The sequence below is a fragment of the Candoia aspera genome, chromosome 14 (genome assembly GCF_035149785.1).
Source record: "Candoia aspera isolate rCanAsp1 chromosome 14, rCanAsp1.hap2, whole genome shotgun sequence".
Classification (NCBI taxonomy): Eukaryota; Metazoa; Chordata; class Lepidosauria; order Squamata; family Boidae; genus Candoia; species Candoia aspera.
Window position 1 is genome coordinate 19631830 of NC_086166.1, and position 21277 is coordinate 19653106.

General features: G+C 51.3%; 1 protein-coding gene across 1 annotated transcript in view; it reads left to right on the forward strand.

Moving 5' to 3' along the window:
* The first annotated feature begins 2546 nt into the window (after positions 1-2546).
* Positions 2547-21277, forward strand: part of LOC134505111 (heparan sulfate glucosamine 3-O-sulfotransferase 4-like) — a 133737-nt gene continuing 115006 nt past the window's right edge. The window contains exons 1-2 of the mRNA XM_063314645.1: positions 2547-2874; positions 2956-3239. Of these exons, the coding sequence (XP_063170715.1) occupies positions 2656-2874; positions 2956-3239 (503 nt within the window). The 5' untranslated portion in view covers positions 2547-2655. The remainder of the gene's footprint in view (positions 2875-2955; positions 3240-21277) is intronic.

Here is a 21277-nt window from a genome sequence, read left to right on the forward strand (position 1 = left end):
AAGAAAATGCTGAACAAGGACATTTGGGCTTCTGGATAGTGTCAATACATGGATGGGTCCCAACCGTGTTTCTCAGCTCTTTGGAAGCAGGCAAGATTGTCAGAGTGCCAGACAGGTGCTTAAGACTCAGTAATAGATGGAATGATGACTGACAGGCTCATCCTGGATACAGGCAACAAACTCTGTTGGAAAGCAGCTCCTTGGACAGGATGGATCGTTTCCAACTTGGTAGGGGGTTGACTGCTGTTTGAGCCTTGGGACTTGCTTCTCTGTTGTGGGGGTGCAGGGGCTTTTGAGGGAAGCCTCGCCAGTAGAAGCCAAGGCAGGGCCCAGCCCTCCCAGCACAGGAGCATGGAAGGCAGGGCAATATCCTGCCCCGCTTGCCAAGAAGGCGAAATGCAGCCAGCTTCATTCCTGCTTTTTTCTCAAGCACAATTGGGGTGGGGGGAGGGCAGGGCAAGGCAGGGCAGAAACGCAATGCACATATAAGTTGGGTGGGGCTGCGTGGCATAAAGCCCTTGGTTTTCGCGGCCTGATGGGCTTGGGGTACTGGAAGGGGCCAGGCACCTGTGGAGTTGCAGGTCCATCAGGAGAATTTGCATTCTGGTCTGGGTAAACACAGAGTCATATACTTTAAAACAATTCCTCTGACCCTTTGGAAGGGAGGAGCATTTATCCCCCCTTTCATTTCTTGAAAAGGAGCTTTTTGAAAACCTTCTCAACCATCCTTGGGGCTGGTGGCCCTAGGTTCCTGATGCTGAAAGGGGCCCTTTGAGTGAAAGCGGTAGAGGAACCAGGAGGGATGAGCTGCCAGGAAGCTGCCAGCTCAAACCCTACCTCTGCTGTGTTTTCAAGGGAGTCCCAGGCTGTTTTTTCATTCTGATCTACTTCGCAGGACAGAACAGATAATCGAACAATCCGGAATAACTGGGAAGAGTCTGGAGTAACGTTCTTGGTGGGCGAGGGGGAAGTGAGACTAATGTGCTCCTCCTCCCTACTTACCGCAGGATGGAAAGATGAAGGAAGCACCAGCGTGGTGGAACTCCCAGGGCACTGCCTGATGCCACTGGCCTGCCTGGGCAAGCTGCTTGCCCTACTGCAATAGCAGGACTGTGCTGGTAGCCCAACAGGCTGCAGACCCGGCCTGTTTCAGCCGAGGCCTGGTGCCAGACTCCTCATTCCAGAGGCCTCCAGTGACGAGATAGCTCCGAAGGGAAGAATCTTTGCTGGGCAAACCCACGGACACACCTCTTGCCCAGCCGAGAGCACCAGTGACTTGCATTTGCAGGGCCAGGAAACCAGCCAGGCCAGATGTTGGCGCTGCCACAGATTGTGCCCACGTGCTTCTTTCTCTCTGCACACTGCATCTGCCCGTGGATCCAACACAGCTCCCAGCACCCAGGGCTCAGCAGGCACCCCTTTTTGTCAAGTTGCTGGGTCCACCATTCCCTCCTGGAGCTGCTGCTGCTGCTGAGACCCCGCCTGGGTCTCCAGGCCTGGCAGCCCCACCTTGGGAGAGCAGCTCAAGGCAGGCGCTGTGGAGTGATAAGGCCACCCTGGAGACCCACCAGTGCGGGTCCAGCTCTTCTTGCAGCAGGAGAAAGTGGGGCGAGGGGGCGGGGGGACGCTTTCCAGAGCAGACTCACAAGCAGGGAAGCTCGCTAGGCTGCTCTCATGGGGTTAGGGGGGCTCCGTCAGAGACAGAGAGAGCAACATTCATTTATTTATTTATTTAAATTTATTATTCAAATTTTGTTACCACCCAATCTGCCCCTAAAATGCCTAGAGCATTGTCCTGGGGGGCGGTGCTCCGAAGGGGGACCTCGGAGCCAGCCCCTTGCAGACCGGGGGCGGAGGGAGGGCTCTCAGGGAGGAGGGGGGAACGGGCACGAGAGGCCGCAGAGGACTTCCCGGCCTGAGGCTCCCATCCCCGGGGACCTCCCGTCCCGCCGCCGCCGCCTGGTTTCCGGCTCGGAGATCCGAGGGAAAGGCTGCGAAGTGGGGGGAACCTGAGTGCCAGCCTGACGGAGATCCCCACTGGAAAGGGGGGGGGGCAGGCTTTTCCGTTTGCCCGCTCCCGGCTGAAGTCCCAACGGGAACTGCTCTTCTGCCGCGGCGGCGGCACTTTGCACGGGCCCCGAAACACGCCGCCCGGCTCCGCTTCCCGCGATGCCGGCCCCGCCCCACCCCGCCTCAAGGTCGCCTGCGCCGGGTTGGCGGAGCTCGAGGCGACCCGCCGGGGGGGGGCGGCGGTCGGGGGCGGGGCCTTCCCCTTCCCAGCCTTTCAGAAGCCGGCCAGCCGGCCGGCCCGGCATCAGCAGCCGAGCTGCCCCCACCGCCGCCGCCGCCCGCTGCATCCTTCCTGGCCCCGCCCCGCCGCCCCCCACCCCCCACCCCCGCCTCGCCCCCCGGCCCAAACTTTGACTGGGGACTTGGCGCTCGCTCGCGCGCGGAGCCTCGGCCCCCGGCAGCGTCGCTGGCCAGCGAAGGGCGCCTGGGCAGCGTGCTGGAGGCGGGCGGGCGGCTGTGCCATGCGGGGCTCCCCTCGGGTAGCGGCGGCGGCGGGGCGGGAGGGCGGCAGCGGCCCATGCAGCCGGGGGGGCGGCGGCCGGGCGGCTGACACGATGCGGCCGGGGCTGGGCGCGGGCAGGCGGCATGACCCCCCCGCCTAAGGGCCCCCCCGCCCGCAAGCTGCTCTGCATGTGCAGCCTCTCGCTCTGCCTCACCTACGCCTGCTACAGCCTCATGGGCGGCCCCGGCGCCCTCCGCTCCCCTCTGGCTGCCCAGAGCTCGCCCAGCCCCGCCGCGCCGCCGGCCAGCTCCGCCGCCGCCCCCCGCCGCCCCGCGAACCTCCGAACGCCGCCGCCGCCGCCGGTCTCCACAGCCGCCGCCGCCGCCGCCGCAGCACCAGCGGCGGCGGCGGCGGCGGCAGCTCGGAGCAGCTCCGCCGCGCAGGAAGCCGCCATCAGCCGCGCCGCCGCCGCGGTCCCCGGGCGACTTGCCGAAAGCACTGGCGGCGGCAACACCAGCACCGCCGCCGCCGCCTCCGAGTTGGCGGACGCCACGGCCACGCCGGACTGTGGGGAGAAGCGGCTGCCGCAGGCGCTGATCATCGGCGTGAAGAAGGGGGGCACCCGCGCCCTGCTGGAGGCGCTCCGGGCGCACCCCGACGTCCGCGCCGTGGGCACCGAGCCGCACTTCTTCGACCGGAACTACGGGCACGGCCTCGACTGGTACAGGTGAGGCGGCGGCGGGGTCCTTTTTGGGGCGTGGAGGCACGGAGCACCGCTTTCGCCCCGCCACTAGCGGAGGAACCGCCGGCAGGTGGCTGGTGGCTCGGAGGGCGTGGGGAACGGGGTCGAGCCCAGCTGATGCCCCGGGCTCCCCTGGTGTTGGCCGAGGCGCCCCGGTCCCGCGCTCGGAGGTGGGCGACGGCTCCGGGGACCGAGGCGCGGGGGAGGGTCGGGCGTCCCGTCCAGGGATACGGGCTGGGGTGGGAGCTGCGGGGTGGCCCTGGAACTGGCCGCCTCAGGAGCTGACAGCCCCGGGCCGTGGGGGTGAAGCGTTTGCTTGCCTGACCCGCGGAGCCGTCCTTGGAGGCGCGATGGAGCCAGCTGCTGGGGACTTTCCTGCCCGCGGGCGAGCAGGCAAAACTCGAGACTAGCCTCCTTGGGACAGCCCCCCCCCCGCAACTTGATGCCTTTGCCCCACCTCTTGGGAATCTTTCCCCCTCCCCACTTGCAGGTATGGCCGCTGCCTTGTCTTTGCACTTGTCCCTGCCTGGGCTCAGCCCTCCAGAACCGTTCCTCCGGGATTCCTGAGGGGATCCCAGGCCAAGCAGTTTGGACCGGAAGCGTTCCATCTCTTGTGACGGGGTGGTGGGGGTGGCCGCTGGGAGAGGGTGCTCAGGTGCTCCAGAGAGGTGCAAAAGGATGCCTCCGGAGGACTCCCCAGCTGTGCAAGGCAGGAAGTCTTCTGCCCCCACTGAAGTTTGCTGGGATCTGGAGCTGTGGCTTTCCTGGTTGGTCCTCCAAGGGTGTCAAACCCATCTGGAAGTCTCAAAGCTGTGGAAGGGAGGCAGGAGACACCCCCCCCCCCCACTCATTTGAGGAGGAAGGTGTCTGTGCCGCTGTGTGTGCACCTGGGGCAGCCCGGGCACTGCGGAGCAAGCCCTCTGTGGGGAGAGAGTGGGGCCAGGGTGGGAGAATATCCTGGAGTGGCCACTGGTGCCAGGCTTTGCTGGGGGGTGGCCCAGGGCTGCGCCCCTCTCTCAGCTGCCCAGTCCATTTTGGCAGGTAGCCTTTAAGTCTTCCCGAGGGGCATCGGGGAAGGTGCCCCACAAGCAGGACCTCCCCAGGGCAAGGGGGCGGGGAGCTGATGAGAGGCAAGGAGAGGGTTGCCATTTGCACCCCTGCACACGTGCCCCAGGTAGCCTTCTATGGGGTCCGGGTGCTTCCCACTTGTGCCTCGGGGCGGGAGGGGTGTCTCTTCAACCTGCGGATGCGGAGCTTGCGTCCAACTGCAGCATCCAGGGTGGCCCTGGGCAAGTGCTGCAAGCCGGGAGCTGCCTTGTGTGCCACGCACAGAGGATAGGGAGGACCGGTACTGTTTCTGGACCGTTTGCGCTGTGCAGGAGCTGCAGCCTGTTGGTGCTGTGCGAGGATGCTGCTTTCCACTCCTGTGTTTTGGCTTCCCTCCTGTGGTTCTTTCTGCTTCTTGGCATGGTCTGTGTTGCTCACATGGCTCCATTAAGAGCAGCTCGGCATGTCTGCCTTGGTCCTCAAGTGGAGGCCAAGTAGGGGCTCAGCCTTTTTGGTGCATGGGCAGAAACAGAGGGGTGCTCAGGGCTGGAAGCCTGCTGTCTCTGGGCCCTGTGGCCCTGGCAAGCACCTTCTTCCTCCACAGTCCCCTTAGTTAGGAATTCCCATCTGGTTGCAGTCTTGCTGCCTGGAGGGCTTAGCCTCTACCCCAACCCGGTGATACGGGGGTCTTGCTAAGGGGGACTTTCTGGGGGAGCATTGACTGACCATCCAAAACAGCTTCCTGTACACAGTTGACCATCCATGTTTTCCCAGCTTCTGTGAAGAAGGTCAGAAAAGTCCAGGGCGTTTTGCATTGTGGGAAGGCTCCCGTGTGACTGAGTTGATCTAAGCTTCCAGGGAAAGGGATTGCTGGTGACTCCCGTCCAGCCAGTTCAAAGAACCTGGGAGGTGGGAGGGAACCTGGACACCATCTGGTCCAACTGCTGCCCAGTGTAGGAATCCACGGCTCCAGCCTCTGCCCCAGATGGCCATCCAGCCACCAGTGGAGGAGACCCCAGCCCTCCTGAGGCATCGGCTTCGTTGGTCGAGAGCCAGACCTGTTCTCTGCCTTCCAGTACGTTTGGGGCATGCACGCTCCCCCTGCCCTGCTTTTGTTGGTGCCAGGCAAGCTGGGTGCAAGAAGGGCCCCCCAGAGAGAGGCTTTCTGCCAAAGTGGCTGGGTTCTTGGAAAGGGGGTGGCTGGTTCCGCCCCCCCCCCAGCTGCAGCTCTCTCCTTGCTCTCTGCTGGCCCTTTGGCCAGCTGGTGGCCCTGAGCTCCAGCGGAGTTGTTATCTTTAGGGTTTAAAAGCTCAGGCATTTGCTGTCGAGAGGGTCTTTCGGAACTGCTCCCACTCCAACATGTGCCCAGAGCATCTCAGGCGGTGTGTCTGTGCATGGGTGTGCATGCCCAGCTATGGCTCATACGGCAAGGGGCGGCGGTGCTCATTCTGGCATATCTCTGGCCCTTCTGGCGGCCTGGCTTCTTAACGTTTGCGTGGCTCAGGAAACGGAGGTGCAGACACTGCCGCGGGGTTGGGATGAGCAGAAGTTCCTGGAAGATTTCTGCCACTTGGTTAGTCAGGCACTGTTTCTCAGCTAACCGAGGGATTTGCCTTGGATTTGGAGTCCAGCATTGCTGAATGTGATGTCAGTAGGCTTAGCGCTGGCCCCCTCTTGCTGCAGAGGAGACTGGATTGTGTAAAAGGCTCGGTGAAGTGCCAGCCTGGTGCATAAAGGGGCAGGGAAAACGTTAGGGAGCTCAGGGGAAGCACCTGCCTTATGCCTTGCAGTGCTCCGAAGGAGGTGCTGGCGGGGAGGGCAGGGCTGGGCGACTGGCTCTCTGCTTGGAGAAGAGGGAGGAGTCAGTGGAGGGCGCCCAGCCCGGCCGCTGACCCTTCCGCGCAGGAGTAGCTTTGAACATCCTCCCGAGCCGCAAATGAACTGAACAGGCTTGGGGTCGCCCAACGTACGAATCAACAACAATCTAATCACTGTTCAGGCTCATCTTGGCATGCTGTACAAATGCAGTGCCGGGTTTATAACCAACTTGCCCAAGCGTGTTATAGAAACAGCCTTCACTGAAAATGGGGGACCGGGCGGTGGGGAGCGAAACCAGAAGTTTCTGTCCCTCTCAGATCATCTGGAGAAATTGATTCGCAGAAGGGGAGACACCCCGCAATCCTCCCATTTGCTCTGCGCCCAGTTAAATTCTGGGCCCGCTTCTGCCAGGCAGCTTCGGCTTTTACCAGGGGTGGGCCACAGATGGGGGCCACCTCTTCACAACTGGGCGCAGCTGAGGAGAGGATGTTTCTGGGCCAGACACTTTGCAGGCCCAGTGGTGGAAAGCAGGCTGTGGCCTCGCTCCTGGTGGCTCCCCTGGGCCAGAATCGACTCAAAGGGCCTGGGCCTGAGGTGACTTGAAGCTGATTCCTCCACTTTCTGTGGGTTTCTGGACAGCTTTGGTGGCTTGATCTGGCAGAGCCGTTGTTACTCCTGTCCCTAAAACCAAGCCCCCGCCCCCCCAGCCTGGTTTCTGGAGGAACGCTTGGGTTGGGATCTCCTGTAGGCTCTGTGCTTTTACCTCTGGAGGCAGGACACCGAGGCTTTGCAGGGGAGACGGTGGTGGTGGTGGTGGTGGTTGCCAGCTTGCTTCCTGGAACCCCCGGGGAGATGCCTTGCTCTGGGAGTAAAGCGGCCCGTGATGGAGGCCCGGGGGGGGGGGGGCGGGGCAGTTTAATTGGCTCTGGTGCTGTATTGCCTCCTGGGCATGTTGAGCTCCTCTGCAGTTCAGTGAGTTAACATGTACAGTGTTTGGGTGTCTCCCTGCTGGCACCTTCCGTTTTGGAGAGGAAGCAGCAGAATTCGGCAGCAGCAACATCCAGCGACCTCTGGGGGAGACAAGGGGGGTCAGGCCGACAAAAGCAGTGTTGTACAGCAAGCGCGGCCCCTTTTCTGCAGGTGTCACAATGTCATATACGTGGCCTTGACAAAAGCGGCAAGATCCTGGGGATGCCGCTGGCAACGTCTTACTTCCTAAATCGCTAAGGTGATTCTTTGATTCTCTGGGTGAGGACAGCAGCAGCAGAAATCTGCAATACTTTGAATGCGTCAGGAAGGCGAAAACACAAAAGAATTACTCTCGCAAGAGCGGAGCGCAGCACACACAAAGGGCTTCTTAGCTGTGTCTGTAGGAAATGGAAGAGGTAGGCTGGCGAGATGCCCCAGCTCCTGCGTGGCTTTGGAGGGGGGTGTTCCTGTCCTCAGAAGCGGGGGGGCAGCAAGTCCCAGATAATTCCTGTTAGCTTGATGTTGACACCAGGCAGAATTTTGGGACAAATGATTAAGCAGTGGGCATTTGGAAAAGGATGGCTTTGCTTAGCAGGTGCCAGCATGGATTTATCAAGAATAAATCTCGACAAACTACATTTGCTGATAAGAGTTCAGTTGACCACAGGAGAGTGATGGACATAGTGCGCCTTGACTTCAAAAAAGTCTCCCGTGAGATTCTGATAGAGAAGCTGGCAATATGCGGTTGGATTATCCTATGATCAGGTGGACCCAGAGCTGTCTGAGCAATTAGTCCCAATGGGTGGACTTCAGTGGCTCTGCGAGGCTCTGTTTTAAGCCCTGGGCTGTTCGCCGTATTTGCAAATGACCCGGATGAGGGATTAGAAAATGTCTGCAGACAACACGAAGATGGGAAGGTTCCAGTGGAAGAGAATATATGTAGCTCAGGGTTGAACTGTGGAGGTGGGAAGGTAAATATCTTAGAGGACAGAATCGGTATTCAGGAGGATCTTGACAAGCTGGAACAACAGGCAGAAACAAGCGGGAATTTCAGCAGGAACAAATGCAGTATCTTGCATTTGGGTAGGAAAAATCGAAAGTGGAGGGTGAAACAGCTGCAAACAAACAAATAAAGCGAATGCAATCTTGGGCTCCTTCCCTGTGTCAAGATCAAGAGTAGCCAGAGTTGCTCTGTATTTTATGTTGGTCAGACTGGCCGTAGGATATTGTGTCCAGCTTTGGGCAGCGGTCACTGGTTAAGCAGAGTGTGTCCTGGGAGTCACAAAGATCATCTGTGGCCTGGAAGGAAAGCCCAGGAGGAGTCTGTGGAAGCTCTGGGTCTCTTTTGCCTGAAGAAGAGAACTCTGCAGACAGGAAGTAATTGTCCAGACTGGCTTCAGAAGACAGGCAAAGAAACCATGACTTTATGTTACAAATAATAATTTTGGGTTGAGCTGTTTTCCAGTGGGATGTATCCTCAGGAGGTGGTGAGCTCCTTTTCCTTGGAGAAGTTCAGAGAGGAGCCAGATGGTCGTCTTTTGGGGTGCTTCTTGCCCCACAGAAAGCCTCCCTTAGCTACAGCATGCTATCCCCTATCCTGGAGGCCATCACCAATGACCACCGGAGTCTGTCCCTGCCTCGGAATTCTGTGATTCTGTGCATGGAGTAAAGATGGAGTCCCGTGGCTTTTGCTCCCCTCCTGTTGTCACAGAGGCCTCCTTTTCCCTGAGTTACTATACGTTCACTTCAGCAGAAATGTTATTGCTTTCGGGGCTGGTGAGGTTCATCTGGGACATTTTTCACTGCTTGGGTGTCATGGTAATTTCTTTCAAATGATTTTTGCTTGGAATGGTTTCAATGGATTTAGAAGGTGGGAGTATGAATGAGCAGCTGAAGGGTCAGAATCAAGACCTGGGAAGGGAGACACATCGACAATTCACTGTGGGTACTACGTTTTGTTGGCATTACGTAAATAGAAATATACAGTGATCCTAAAAACCTGCTTTTCTGTCCTCTTGTGATGTATTACTTGCAGTCCCTAGCAGCCCCGAAGGCTTCCTTGGCTTTTTATTTTCCTGTCCAGCTGCCCTCCAAAGTTTTAACCTTTGTCCCGTGATGCAAAGCCTCTGCTGTTGAGCGGCTCTGAGCAGGAGGCCGTGGGCTGGGACTGCGAGGTCCACATCACAGAGATGTCCACGTTGAAGTGCGGGGTTTGTTCTGAAGTCTCAGTTCCCCAGAAACCCTGCTCAGATCACTTGTGCATTTTCCTCCGAACTGGAAGTGTGAGGAGGAGAATCGTCTTGCTGTTCCGGCTGCCAAACGGTGGGGGGAGTTGGGGTTCCTTGTGGAACGGTGCACGTTCATTTGTTTCCATGGCTCCTGGCGAGCTGCTCAGGGAGGCGGCTGGTGCTCCCCTCTCAGAGCGAGTTCTGGCTCTGCCGTCTTCCGGCCCAGAAGCAGCCACGCGGGCCTTCCTGTGGCCTCTCCCCTTGCTGAAAGAGCCTGTGGGTGGTGCAGATCCGGAGTCTTCCCTGGGGGGGGGGGGCGGCCAGGAGAAGGGGGCACTGAGAGCTCCCCTGGCCTCTTCCAGATGGCTGTGTGGAGAGGCTGCCCCCTCTTCACTGCTTTCCAGGAGAGACAGGGAGGCCTGCTGGAGAGGGGGAAAGCTGGGTGAGGGTCGGGAGATTCGGTTCTGCCCAAATTGGCTTGTGTTTCCCCTCTGCAAAAGGATGATATTTAGATCAAACGCACGTGGGATGTTGCGTTTGAAATCAGCCTTGCAGCAGATCTGGAGTGAGGAAAAGGTCAGGCAAGATGTGCGGTTCTCGCCATCCCTTCCCAGCCGACCTCCCCTGGAAGGAGCCCTTCGCTTCCTGTGCAGGTACTTGAGCTTGGCTGCTTCTGCTGTTGAAGAGGTGTCAAGATAGGGCCTCTTAATGTAGCCTTCTGAGTGGCTTTATTCCTTTGTTCACAGTTATTGATTATATTTTAATAGTGAATCATGCACTCAATTTAATTGGGTTTGCTTTTTGTTCTTTTGGTTGAGTTCTCCCAGGTGCTACTCTAGTGGAGAACCGGGGTGAAATCCAATCCTAAGAGTGAAAGCAGCCCACTGCCTGTTGCTGGCTTTTCCCAGGCATGTGCGGTGAAGGAGGTGCCTGCTCCCAAGGTGGTGCCTCGCCCCTTTTCCTTGGGCTGCTGCCAGGAACCGGGATTGAGCGGTGACCTGCTGCTTGCTGTTCCTCATTCATACCCAAAGGGTTGGGTTCAGCGGTAGGAATGCGGCTCAGGGCTGGAAAGGGAAGACAAGGGGAAGCCCTGAAAGTCCAAGGTGAGCTAGTCTGGGTCACATTTTTGCTGCTTGGCCTGGATTTTCTTCTCATCTGGCAGTCTATAGAAGCTGTGGGTCACACCATTGCTGCTGCTATTTTGTGTTAAGTCCAAGAGATCGAGGAAGTGGGTTAACTTGGAAGAGATCTTAGATCCTTTAGATGTATTGTGTTCTGCAAACCTCAGGATTCACTTGGTCTGGTGGGGCCAGAAACCTGGAGAAGACCTTCCTTGCTGTGGTGTGCAACCCATCGCTGCTCATGCAACTTTGCTGCTGGTGTACTCAAATGAGAATGAGATCCTTCGATATCTGTTCTACAGAGATAATCCAGTCTGTTCCTCCATCTTGTCTGCTCTCACATGTGTCTTTGTGGGACTGCAACTCTAGACACCTTAAAGTTCTGTGCATAAGACTTTGCCAGTCTGTCCTTCTGTAAGGTTCTTTGCACTAAAAATAGTATCAGACTCAGCTCTGGGTTTTCTGGGGAGGAAATCGCTCCTTGGTTCTGGAACCTTTTTATTAGTGTTTTGAGTTGTGGTTGACAGGAAGGCAATTGCTGAAGTCTCTGTGGTCTATAAACAGAATCCTTGGAGCTGCTGCCCACCGCTGGCCTTTCTCTTTGCCAGCATGTCAGGGTTGAAAAATTGGCTGATTTGAGGTGTGTGTGTGTGTGTGTGTGTGTGTGTGTGGGAGAGAGAGAGGGGGGGGTAATGCATTGCAAAAGCTTGGTGAGCAGTGGGCATTACTACTTTTTATTTCAATTGAGCTCTAAGCTTGGCAGTTTTATTCACTGATTCATTTTATCTCATATGTAAAAAAAAGAGGGAGGGAGAGACAAAACCCTTTTAAAAATGCAGAGTGTTTGAAAGCTGGAGAAAGAGTGTGTATATCTGAGGGAAAATAGCTGTTTTTCCTTCCATGCGTGAAGTGGTCCAGCGTAGGGAAAGCATTACCCCCTTCCCTTGCATCAGTTTTTACATGCTGCTGGCATTGAGGATGGGTAATAAACTCCTTGGCTCTTTATGACTTCAACTATTGCTAACACCACCACCCTTGTATAACTAAAGGCATTTACTTTGACAAACTGTCCTGTGAATTCTTTAAAAAATTGCAATATAAACAGAAAAAGACTACACCTTAAATTAATGTTCACCTCCAAGGTTACAGGATGGGTAGGTGGACAAGATGAATAAGATGAGTATGGACATTATTTGAGAAGTATGGGAAGGAAGACGACTGGGAGCTTGGAGCTGATGCAGAGCCCTTGAGCAAAGAGGATGTAGCTATGGTGGTACATGGCTCCAACAATGGACATCTGCAGACACCTCCTGAGTAAATTCTCTGCAGTTCAGGAGGTCTTATGATCTGAATGTGAACTTCTGAGTATCCAAGCTGGATCAGAGACCTGCAATCAAAGGTTAGTTCGGTCAGCTCGAGTGACCTTCCACTTGCTCTTTAGCTTGCTTGATAGGCTTTTGGATGCTACTGCTGGATACTGCTGGATACTTAGACCAAAGTATACTAATGACCTCATCACCTTCTGATCTCCCTGTCGATGACCTTAAGTCATCCTGGCTATTCGTTCTGGAGGATCAAGTGGCATGTTCCAATTGCCTACCTGGAAACAACCAGGCAGTAATACATGAATTAGAGCTAGAAGGCTGTCCCATTGTCATTGGCTTTGCTCATACTCTAGACATCTTTATTGTTATGCTGTAATTTTCAAACCCTGAAAACATCAGATCAGATTACATCCCATGGAAATGAGGGCCGGTCAACGACTACCTTGAACCTTATAGTGGTAAAAAACATGGTTATTGGTCCCAACTAGATGGAACATCTCTGTCCGGTGGTTCTCTCTCTGGTTTCCTGTACATTTCTAGGCACAAGTCAAAGTGCCGTGTCTTATCCATTAAAACTAAGGCAGCCTATTGCCCAATTAATCCACACAGCTGTTCCAAAATCTGAAGTCCTTTCCTAGATGTCCCGACTTTTGGAGACTAAGCCAGTGAGATTAGCCTTACAACCTTTGCTATAGAGGCACCCAGCTGTGCAGTTCCCCCTCTTCAGAGGCTAGAGGACTCTCAGACACTGGAAAGGAAGAGGAAGCATTTCAAAACAGGGACATTTCAGTCCTACTTGGCAAAAGGCCTGTTGGTTCTTCAGGTTAGAAATTGTGAGAAAGAAGTTCAAACAATTCACAGAGACTCCGTCTTAGTTAATTCCCTCAAAAATCATGACTGGAGTTTTGCTTATTCACTTTCAAGAGTCTGTATCCTAACTCCTTTTTCTTGGCATTAAACGTGGTTTATAAATCTCTGTGTAAATCTTGTTTGGGGCTTGACAAAGGGTTTGCTTAGTACATTTTGAGAGCCATGTTATATTGATCTTCCCTATCTAGATTTCTGATGAACAGAAATACAGCTTTTATTGTTGTGATTAATGTTTATAGTCATGTTTGTTTTATCCTGCTGGTCTTCTATTAATATCAATGCTTTGCAGCAATTTTCATTTTTTTTCAATGCAAGGAGACTGTCTGCTTTTTTTGGCAGAGTTAATGGGTAGCTTAGAAGTATCAGAAACACACACACACACACACAATTTATTTATCAAATTTATCACCGCCCGTCTTCCCCGCACATACACACTTGTTCTCAGCCCAGCATTCCTGGATGGCCTCCCTTACCCCGCAAGCCGAGAAGTCTTCCATGCTGTCAGTTGTCTTCTGTGGAGGTTTGAACCAGGAACAGTAGATCCCAAGCCAGGCATCTCAGAGCTCTGATTCATAGGATTCATTAGAAAAGAGAGCTGGATTCCATATTATCAACGGGAGGAAGAACCGAGAAGAGCCAGAGATGTAGATTGGACTCCAGAAAAGCAGATTTTGATCAGCTTGGACAGAAAGTGAGTCAGACCCAAGTGGCCAAGAATCCGGAAGCTCTGATTTGTAGGATTCATTAGAAAAGAAAGCTGGGATTGCGACCCAAGAAGTCCAGCAAGTGCTTTCAAATGAGACCTCTACACATAATTATTTAGAGCAGAGTTTTCCTGACTGATTTTTCCTGCTGTTGTGAAGAAGGCTGGAAAGCAGGGAGGAATCCAGCAGCTTATGTGAAGGTGGGGCAGCTTGGATCTGAGTTCTCACCCCCACCCCCCAGCCCCATTGCCATATGAACTTTCAAGGATCACAGACAATTTACCATTATCAACAGTCTGTCACATCGTTGCCCTTAAAACTCAGGCGCCCGAGTTGGCGTGGAGCTGGAAAGAACCTAGTCCCTGAATTTGAGAGAGAAACACCCAATACCTTTGCGAAGTGGCTTTTTCACACACACACACACACACACACCCACGAATCACAAGTACTTCAGGCAAAGCAAAAAGCATTTTGTTAAGGGGGCCAAGTCTTTATGTAGGGTATAGAAACAAATGATACATACATTCGATATATGTGATGTGTCAGAAGGGAACAAATCAAACAATAAGAGACACTGATGTGCAGCAAAGGCTTTGCTTTGTTAGATGTGGGAAAAGACAGATACCCTTAAAATATGTCGCATCTCTTCCTTTCCCACCTGGGTTTTGCAATATTTGCAATACTCAAGGACTTAAGAATACAGCCCTGTTGTTTAGGTTCTGAATAGGCTGTTTCTGTTTACCAAAGGAAGTAGTTCTGGCTAAAAGGAAAAACATGGTTTCCCAAACTTCAAAAGGAGGCACGGGTGCCATGCTAAAATGCTAATATCACCTTTATTAAAAAGCTAATCATGAAGCCTGAAATTCCAGGTGGCAGCATCTTCCCTTAAAATATAGGTGGACATTTCATGGTATCACAGAAGTTCAGCCTGTGGTTGAAGGTAGATGTGCGGTGTTCTGCATTGCAAAGGCTGAAAACAACACTCTGCAGCAAGTGATTTGGCAACGTCCCGTTTTTCTCATTCTGGGTCAATCATAATTCAAAGCATCCTGCTTGGTGAATTTGTCCATAGCTATCAATTTTCAGGCAACCTGAGGGTGTCCTCTTCTTGTACTGAGCCTGGCTGTTCATTGCAACTCTCTGTCGTGTGTCTGTAATTCGGAAGCATAATGATTCTTCTTGTATGATTTCACCTTTTGCGATGCATTTTGAGCCCATCTGAATGCAGAGTAAAATGGCATCTCTCAGAGAAGAGGACATAGATTTCTTTGCAGGCTGCCTTTTTTCCTGCTTGCTTCCTGAGATGACTAGGGGGAAAAACAGTGATGATGATGATGATATTCGATCGTGCAAATGTGAACTTTTTTGTGTGGAAGGAGGATTGCAGAAGAAAATATCACATTATGGTTGATGTGCAGTGAGGTATAGCAAGAGGTTCCCAAGTAAGGAATTCTGGTTTTTTGCTCGCACGCAGAGCCATAAGACACCCCAAAAGCTAATTGTTACATATTTATTTTTATTTATTTATTGTGTTTTATCATAATTGTTTTATGTGATTTTAATGTTTATGTTTCGTGTGGGATTTTATTGTAAACAGCCAAGAGTCCCTCTTCTGGGGGAGCTGGGTGGTGGCTAAATTTGAGTAATAAATAAATAAATATTTAAATAGCTTCTTGTTCTTGTTTATTTGTTCACTTGCTTCCGACTCTTCGTGACTTCATGGACCAGCCCACGCCAGAGCTTCCTGTCGGTCTTCAACACCCCCAGCTCCCCCAGGGACGAGTCCGTCACCTCTAGGATATCATCCATCCATCTTGCCCTTGGTCGGCCCCTCTTCCTTTTGCCCTCCACTCTCCCCAGCATCAGCATCTTCTCCAGGGTGTCCTGTCTTCTCATTAGGTGGCCAAAGTATTTCAGTTTTGCCTTTAATATCATTCCCTCAAGTGAGCAGTCTGGCTTTATTTCCTGGAGGATGGACTGGTTTGATCTTCTTGCAGTCCAAGGCACTCTCAGAATTTTCCTCCAACACCACAGTTCCAAAGCATCGATCTTCCTTCTCTCAGCCTTCCTTATGGTCCAGCTCTCGCAGCCATATGTTACTACGGGGAACACCATTGCTTTAACTATGCAGGCCTTTGTTGTCAGTGTGATGTCTCTGCTCTTAACTATTTTATCGAGATTTGTCATTGCTCTTCTCCCAAGGATTAAGCGTCTTCTGATTTCCTGACTGCAGTCAGCATCTGCAGTAATCTTCGCACCTAGAAATACAAAGTCTTTCACTGCTTCTACATTTTCTCCCTCTATTTGCCAGTTATCAATCAAGCTGGTTGCCATAATCTTGGTTTTTTTGAGGTTGAGCTGCAAGCCACCTTTTGCACTTTCTTCTTTCACCTTCATCATAAGGCTCCTCAGTTCCTCTTTGCTTTCAGCCATTAGAGTGGTATCATCTGCATATCTGAGATAGTTAAAGTTTCTTCCAGAGATTTTAACTCCAGCCTTGGATTCCTCAAGACCAGCATGTCGCATGATGTGTTCTGCGTACAAGTTGAATAGGTAGGGTGAGAGTATACAGCCCTGCCATACTCCCTTCCCAATCTTAAACAAGTCTGTTGTTCCATGGTCTGTTCTTACTGTTGCTACTTGGTTGTTATACAGATTCTTCAGGAGGCATACAAGAGGACTTGGTATCCCCGTACCACTAAGAACTTGCCACAATTTGTTATGGTCCACACAGTCAAAGGCTTTAGAATAGTCAATAAAACAGAAATAGATGTTTTTCTGAAACTCCCTGGCTTTTTCCATCATCCAGCGGATATTGGCAATTTGGTCCCTAGTTCCTCTGCCTTTTCTAAACCCAGCTTGTACATCTGGCAGTTCTCGCTCCATGAATTGCTGGAGTCTACCTTGCAGGATCTTGAGCATTACCTTACTGGCATGTGAAATGAGTGCCACTGTTCGATAGTTTGAACATTCTTTAGTGTTCCCCTTTTTTGGTATGGGGATATAAGTTGATTTTTTCCAATCTGATGGCCATTCTTGTGTTTTCCAAATTTGCTGGCATATAGCATGCATTACCTTGACAGCATCATCTCGCAAGATTTTGAACAGTTCAGCTGGGATGCTGTTGTCTCCTGCTGCCTTGTTATTAGCAATGCTGCTTAAGGCCCATTCAACCTCACTCTTCAGGATGTCTGGCTCTAGCTCACTAACCACACCGTCAAAGCTATCCCCGATATTGTTATCCTTCCTATACAGGTCTTCTGTATATTCTTGCCACCTTTTCTTGATCTCTTCTTCTTCTGTTAGGTCCTTGCCATCTTTGTTTTTGATCATGCCCATTTTTGCCTGGAATTTACCTCCGATGTTTCTAATTTTCTGGAAGAGGTCTCTTGTCCTTCCTATTCTACTGTCTTCTTCCACTTCCACGCATTGCTTGTTTAAAAATAATTCCTTATCTCTTCTAGCTAACCTCTGGAATTTTGCATTTAATTGGGCATATCTCCCCCTATCGCTGTTGCCTTTTGCTTTCCTTCTTTCTTGGGCTACTTCTAGTGTCTCAGCAGACAGCCATTTTGCCTTCTTGGTTTTCTCTTTCTTTGGGATGTATGTGTTTCTAATCCACTCTCCTCCCAGAGGCCTGGAGATAGATGGTTCCATATTGGGAGCCACTAAATCTCCCTCTCAGAAGAGCTGAAGGTCAGGCACTGGGTTGGGCTGATGTAAAACCTCTTCTGGATGTTGGGCACAACAAGTTGGTGAGGTATTTGGCCAGGGCAAATGGTCTCCCTGCCACACCTAAAGTGTAGATTTTTGGAGTAAAGCCTAGCTGTAGGTCTAGGTCAAGAATCCACTATGCTATTTCTGACCGAGAGATCTTTCTCGTGGCCTGTCAAGGCCAGCTGTTGCTCCATGTGGAGGGTCTCAGATGGGACTTCCTTTCAGCTGGGCCATGAGGGCATAAGGACATCTTGGAATGTCAAGGTGACTCAAGGACTTCTAGCTTGAGCCACTAATGCAGGGGCAAAGTCAGATTCAGAGCAATATAAATCAATGAAGATGCACCTTGGTTTTTTTCAGAAATCCAGAAACTAACAACTCTGTAAAGTGAATGTAGCCAACTAGGATTTCAGGATGGATTTGGTTTAAATCAAATTGATTTACACCATTATTAATTCACTAGTCACGAAAGTTCTATAACCATCATTTCCAATAAAACTGCATTCTACTTGTGTGATATAATCTAAATACATATTCTACAGCACAGTACTTAAAACGAGATGTAGCTATCAATTTTGGAAGTACATAGTATAGAGAGAGATGATTTAGTCAGATTTTTTTTCCAGATTATTTTTCATTAAAAAATGGAATGTAATCTTTGTGTCAAGCAAACTGAGAGATCTTTGTGAAGTCATCAGGAGCTAAACAGCAGCAGTTCAATTAATGGTTGTGGATGCTTGGAGGATTTTTCTGTTGTGATGCATTAGGAGAACAAACATCACTGGCTTTTAAATTGTACTAATAATCTTTAGTTTCTTCAACATTTTTTTAAAAGTGCAGTTTTAAATTAACTGTTTTATTTATAAACAATGATTTTTCAAGATAAAAGGGAGGCAATTTCAACCAAGACAGCACAAGCAATTTAAAATAGCAGGTGGGTGGTAAAGTCACCCTTCATCTCTGTCTCCCTCTTTATTCATAGTCTGGAAAGGAAAGACAAATTGTTCTGCTTTTTACTAAGAGAGAAATTTCTAAATCCAAAAGTTTAGGGGACTCCTACCATTTCTAAAGCTCCTCCTTTAAGGAGGTGTTACTTTCTTTAAAAGTCCATCAGGAAGCATGTGCCCTGAAATTTATGATACTTGGCATGATGGAAGGAAGACTGTTCATTTAACACCTTAGAACAAGGCTTCAGGATAGTTTTCAGATGCTCAGCAATTTTCTTTAGCTCTGCTGAGAACACTGGCCCTGATGGTTTTCTCTGTTTCTCCATGATTCTGGTTCCCAAATTGCCCACCCACACACATGCAAGGAAGGCAGGAGAGGCATCACAAGGGGCCTGGGGCTTCTGTTGCCACGTCCTTTGTAGGACCCCAAGAGGAGCAGTGTAGAGGGGGAGGGTGCAAGTCCGTGAATGTCTTGGACCGGCTGGCCAGCCGCCTCTTCCCCTTGGGCCCTTGCCTGGGACATGAGTTTGGCTCCCTGCTGGCCCCTCTCTTCCTTGTTCTTGGTCTCCTCCTTTCCAGAAACACGGGGAGAAAGACATGTGCAGGGCTGTGTGCAAAATTACGCCTTGTAGACAAATTATGCCAAGTGGACAAGGAGAAGCCATTTTCCCCTTCCCAAAATACCAGAACCAGAGGTCACCCAATGAAATTGAATCTTGGAAGCATCAAGACAGACAAAAGGTTTTTTTATTTTTACACAACACATAATGCAACTTTGGAATTTGCTACCACAAAGTGTGGTGCTGGCTACCAGCTTGTCTGGCTTCAAAAAGGGTGGGACCGATTCATGGAAGTCCTGGGGATCCATGGCTATCAGCCTTGATGGCTGTGGGGCTGCCTCTGACGGCCATTGGTTGGGAGACTCGTGGGCATCCTTGGGCAGTCAGTGCATCCCTGTGTGGACAGCTCGCTGGATGAGATGCGCCAGGGGTCTGATCCAGCAGGGCATGGCTTATGTTCCTATGAGTGAGGGGTCTTCTGAAGGAGCTGGCATGAGTGCTGCATGCACTCTGAAGGGGGGCTGGGAGAGGGGCAGTCCTCCAAGTCTCATGGTCAAACAGGAGAGGATATTTTGTGGGGATTGGGGGGGGGAAGTGCTTGCAGGGCTTGGGCCCACCGTGCAGGGAAGGGGAGCCCGGTGCTCCTTCGGCCCTCAGTTGCTGCAGCCTGGGTTGGCTCGGCTCTTCAGCGCCCTTGCCCCCTTCTTCCAAACTGCTGTTGAGGAGGGTCCAGTTTCATTTGAGGCCCAGCTGAGTGGCTTGCCTTGGGGGCCCAGAGTGCTCTGCCCATGCCCTGGCCATAAGAATAGGCAGTTCTTAATAGGGGATTCCAAACAAGGCATCTTGAGGGACGGTTCATTTGGTTCCATCTGGTTTTTTCCAGAATTGTCACAAAGGAATATTTATGAAAGGGCTTTGCCATGTCCACTGCATTAGCTGTTGTTTCTTGAGTGCTGGTGTCTTTTCAGGAAACTGCATTAAAGGATTACTGCAACTGTATGGCATTAATAATAATTCCTTGCTCTTTAAAACAAAATCTGATCTTGGATACAGTTGCGGCATCGTACATGAAAAAGCTGCAGAGTAGAGATTTGAAATCCCTTGATTGTAACAGAGGTCATAGTTCTGTTGTATCCTGCACTTAGAGCACTGCATCTGATCCAGGGTCCTGCTTTGTGGACCAAGGAAGAAGCTGGGGCGGGTTCAGGAGAGAGCTTCCAGAAATCAGGCCGCTGGGAGGAACAGTTAAAGGACCTGGGCAAGCCTAGCTTGCAAAAGAGGGGATGCTGGATTGTTTATAAAGGGATGAAAGGAGGTCCCGTGCAGAGAGGGCGAGAGAAAGACAAAGGGGTGGAAATTCAGCAATGGGCGGTTAGGAGGAATTCCCTGAGAGTAAATGAGTGGAACCTGTAATGGCAGTAACTCCCCTTGCTGGAGATTTTCAGATGATGAGTTGGTGTAATGTACTGAGCAGGTCTCTTCCAGTTCCTACATCCTATTATTATATGAATTACGACTTTTACTGTTGCTTGTAAATAGGCATCCAGGCAAAGCAGGCATAACAGTGGTGGAAAAGCCCGCTAATCCCTCGTGGCTCTGAAGCCTTTCCCCAAGATTCATTACAATAGTATGTAACATCCTCTGTGTGTGTCCCCAGGGTGTTGGTCAGTGTGCTGCACATGCTTCCTAGTTGGGGGCATCCAGGCAAACATGAATTGGCTTGCGGGGCATTTCTAGACGAGGGTCCGTAGGCCGGTATCTGTGGGCCCATCCGGTGGCAACCATGCTGTGTGAAGGTTGGCATCCTGGAATGTGAGAGGAGACAATGATACAGAGTATGAATTAGCAAATGAAAGAAAGGAAGGAAAATAGTCATGTGCCTGTGAGACTAACAGAAAGGGAAGGATGTAATAGATCTGAAGGTGGTTCAGGTCTTGTGGTGCAGAATGGATGAATATCTGCAGGGCAGTGAAGGTGTAAATTGGATTGTGAACAGAAGGGTTCAGATGTATGTCAGAGGATATGGATTGGTGTCCTCCAGGTGAAGCTAGGAATCCATAGGTTGGTGAGAGCTGCATGTTCGCACTGAATGGAGATCACGGAGGAAGCGAAGTTTGGGGAAAACTATGCAATATCTGAAATAATGCAACCCAGGTGAAAAGGTTGTTCTGCTAGGAATGGAAGGATGGGAACAAGTCAGGAGAAGACATAAAAGTCATTGGCCCATTTGGAGACCCTGTCTGTACCTGCAGCAAAGCATAACTGATTTGATTGTTTATGATGAAAGATTGAGAGACTTAGTGAAGGATACAAAGATAATGAGAGATCCTAATGTGATACAGGCCAGCTTTTGGTAGTGTCAAGTGCATATATTAGGTAAAAATGGACACAGAAGAAAAGGAAAGAAACTAAGAAATGAGAATAAAAGTAGAATGACTGCAAGAAGAGAAAGTATGAGTCCTGTGTGAAAAAAATACTAGAAGGTAAATTAATTTCCCAACAGAATGAATGGAAAGTAGACATAAGGAAAGAGGATGTGGATTCTAGCTGGAACAGAGTGAAGAGTCCTTTTCGTGCTGGAGTCCTACCAAACTGTGTAGAACTGATGGGAAGTATGAAAAATAATTCTTGGTGGAATGAGAATCATAAAATTAGAAGCTGTCTCAAAGGCTATCTAGTCCAACTCCCTGATCAGCACAAGATCTGCTGAAGCCTAG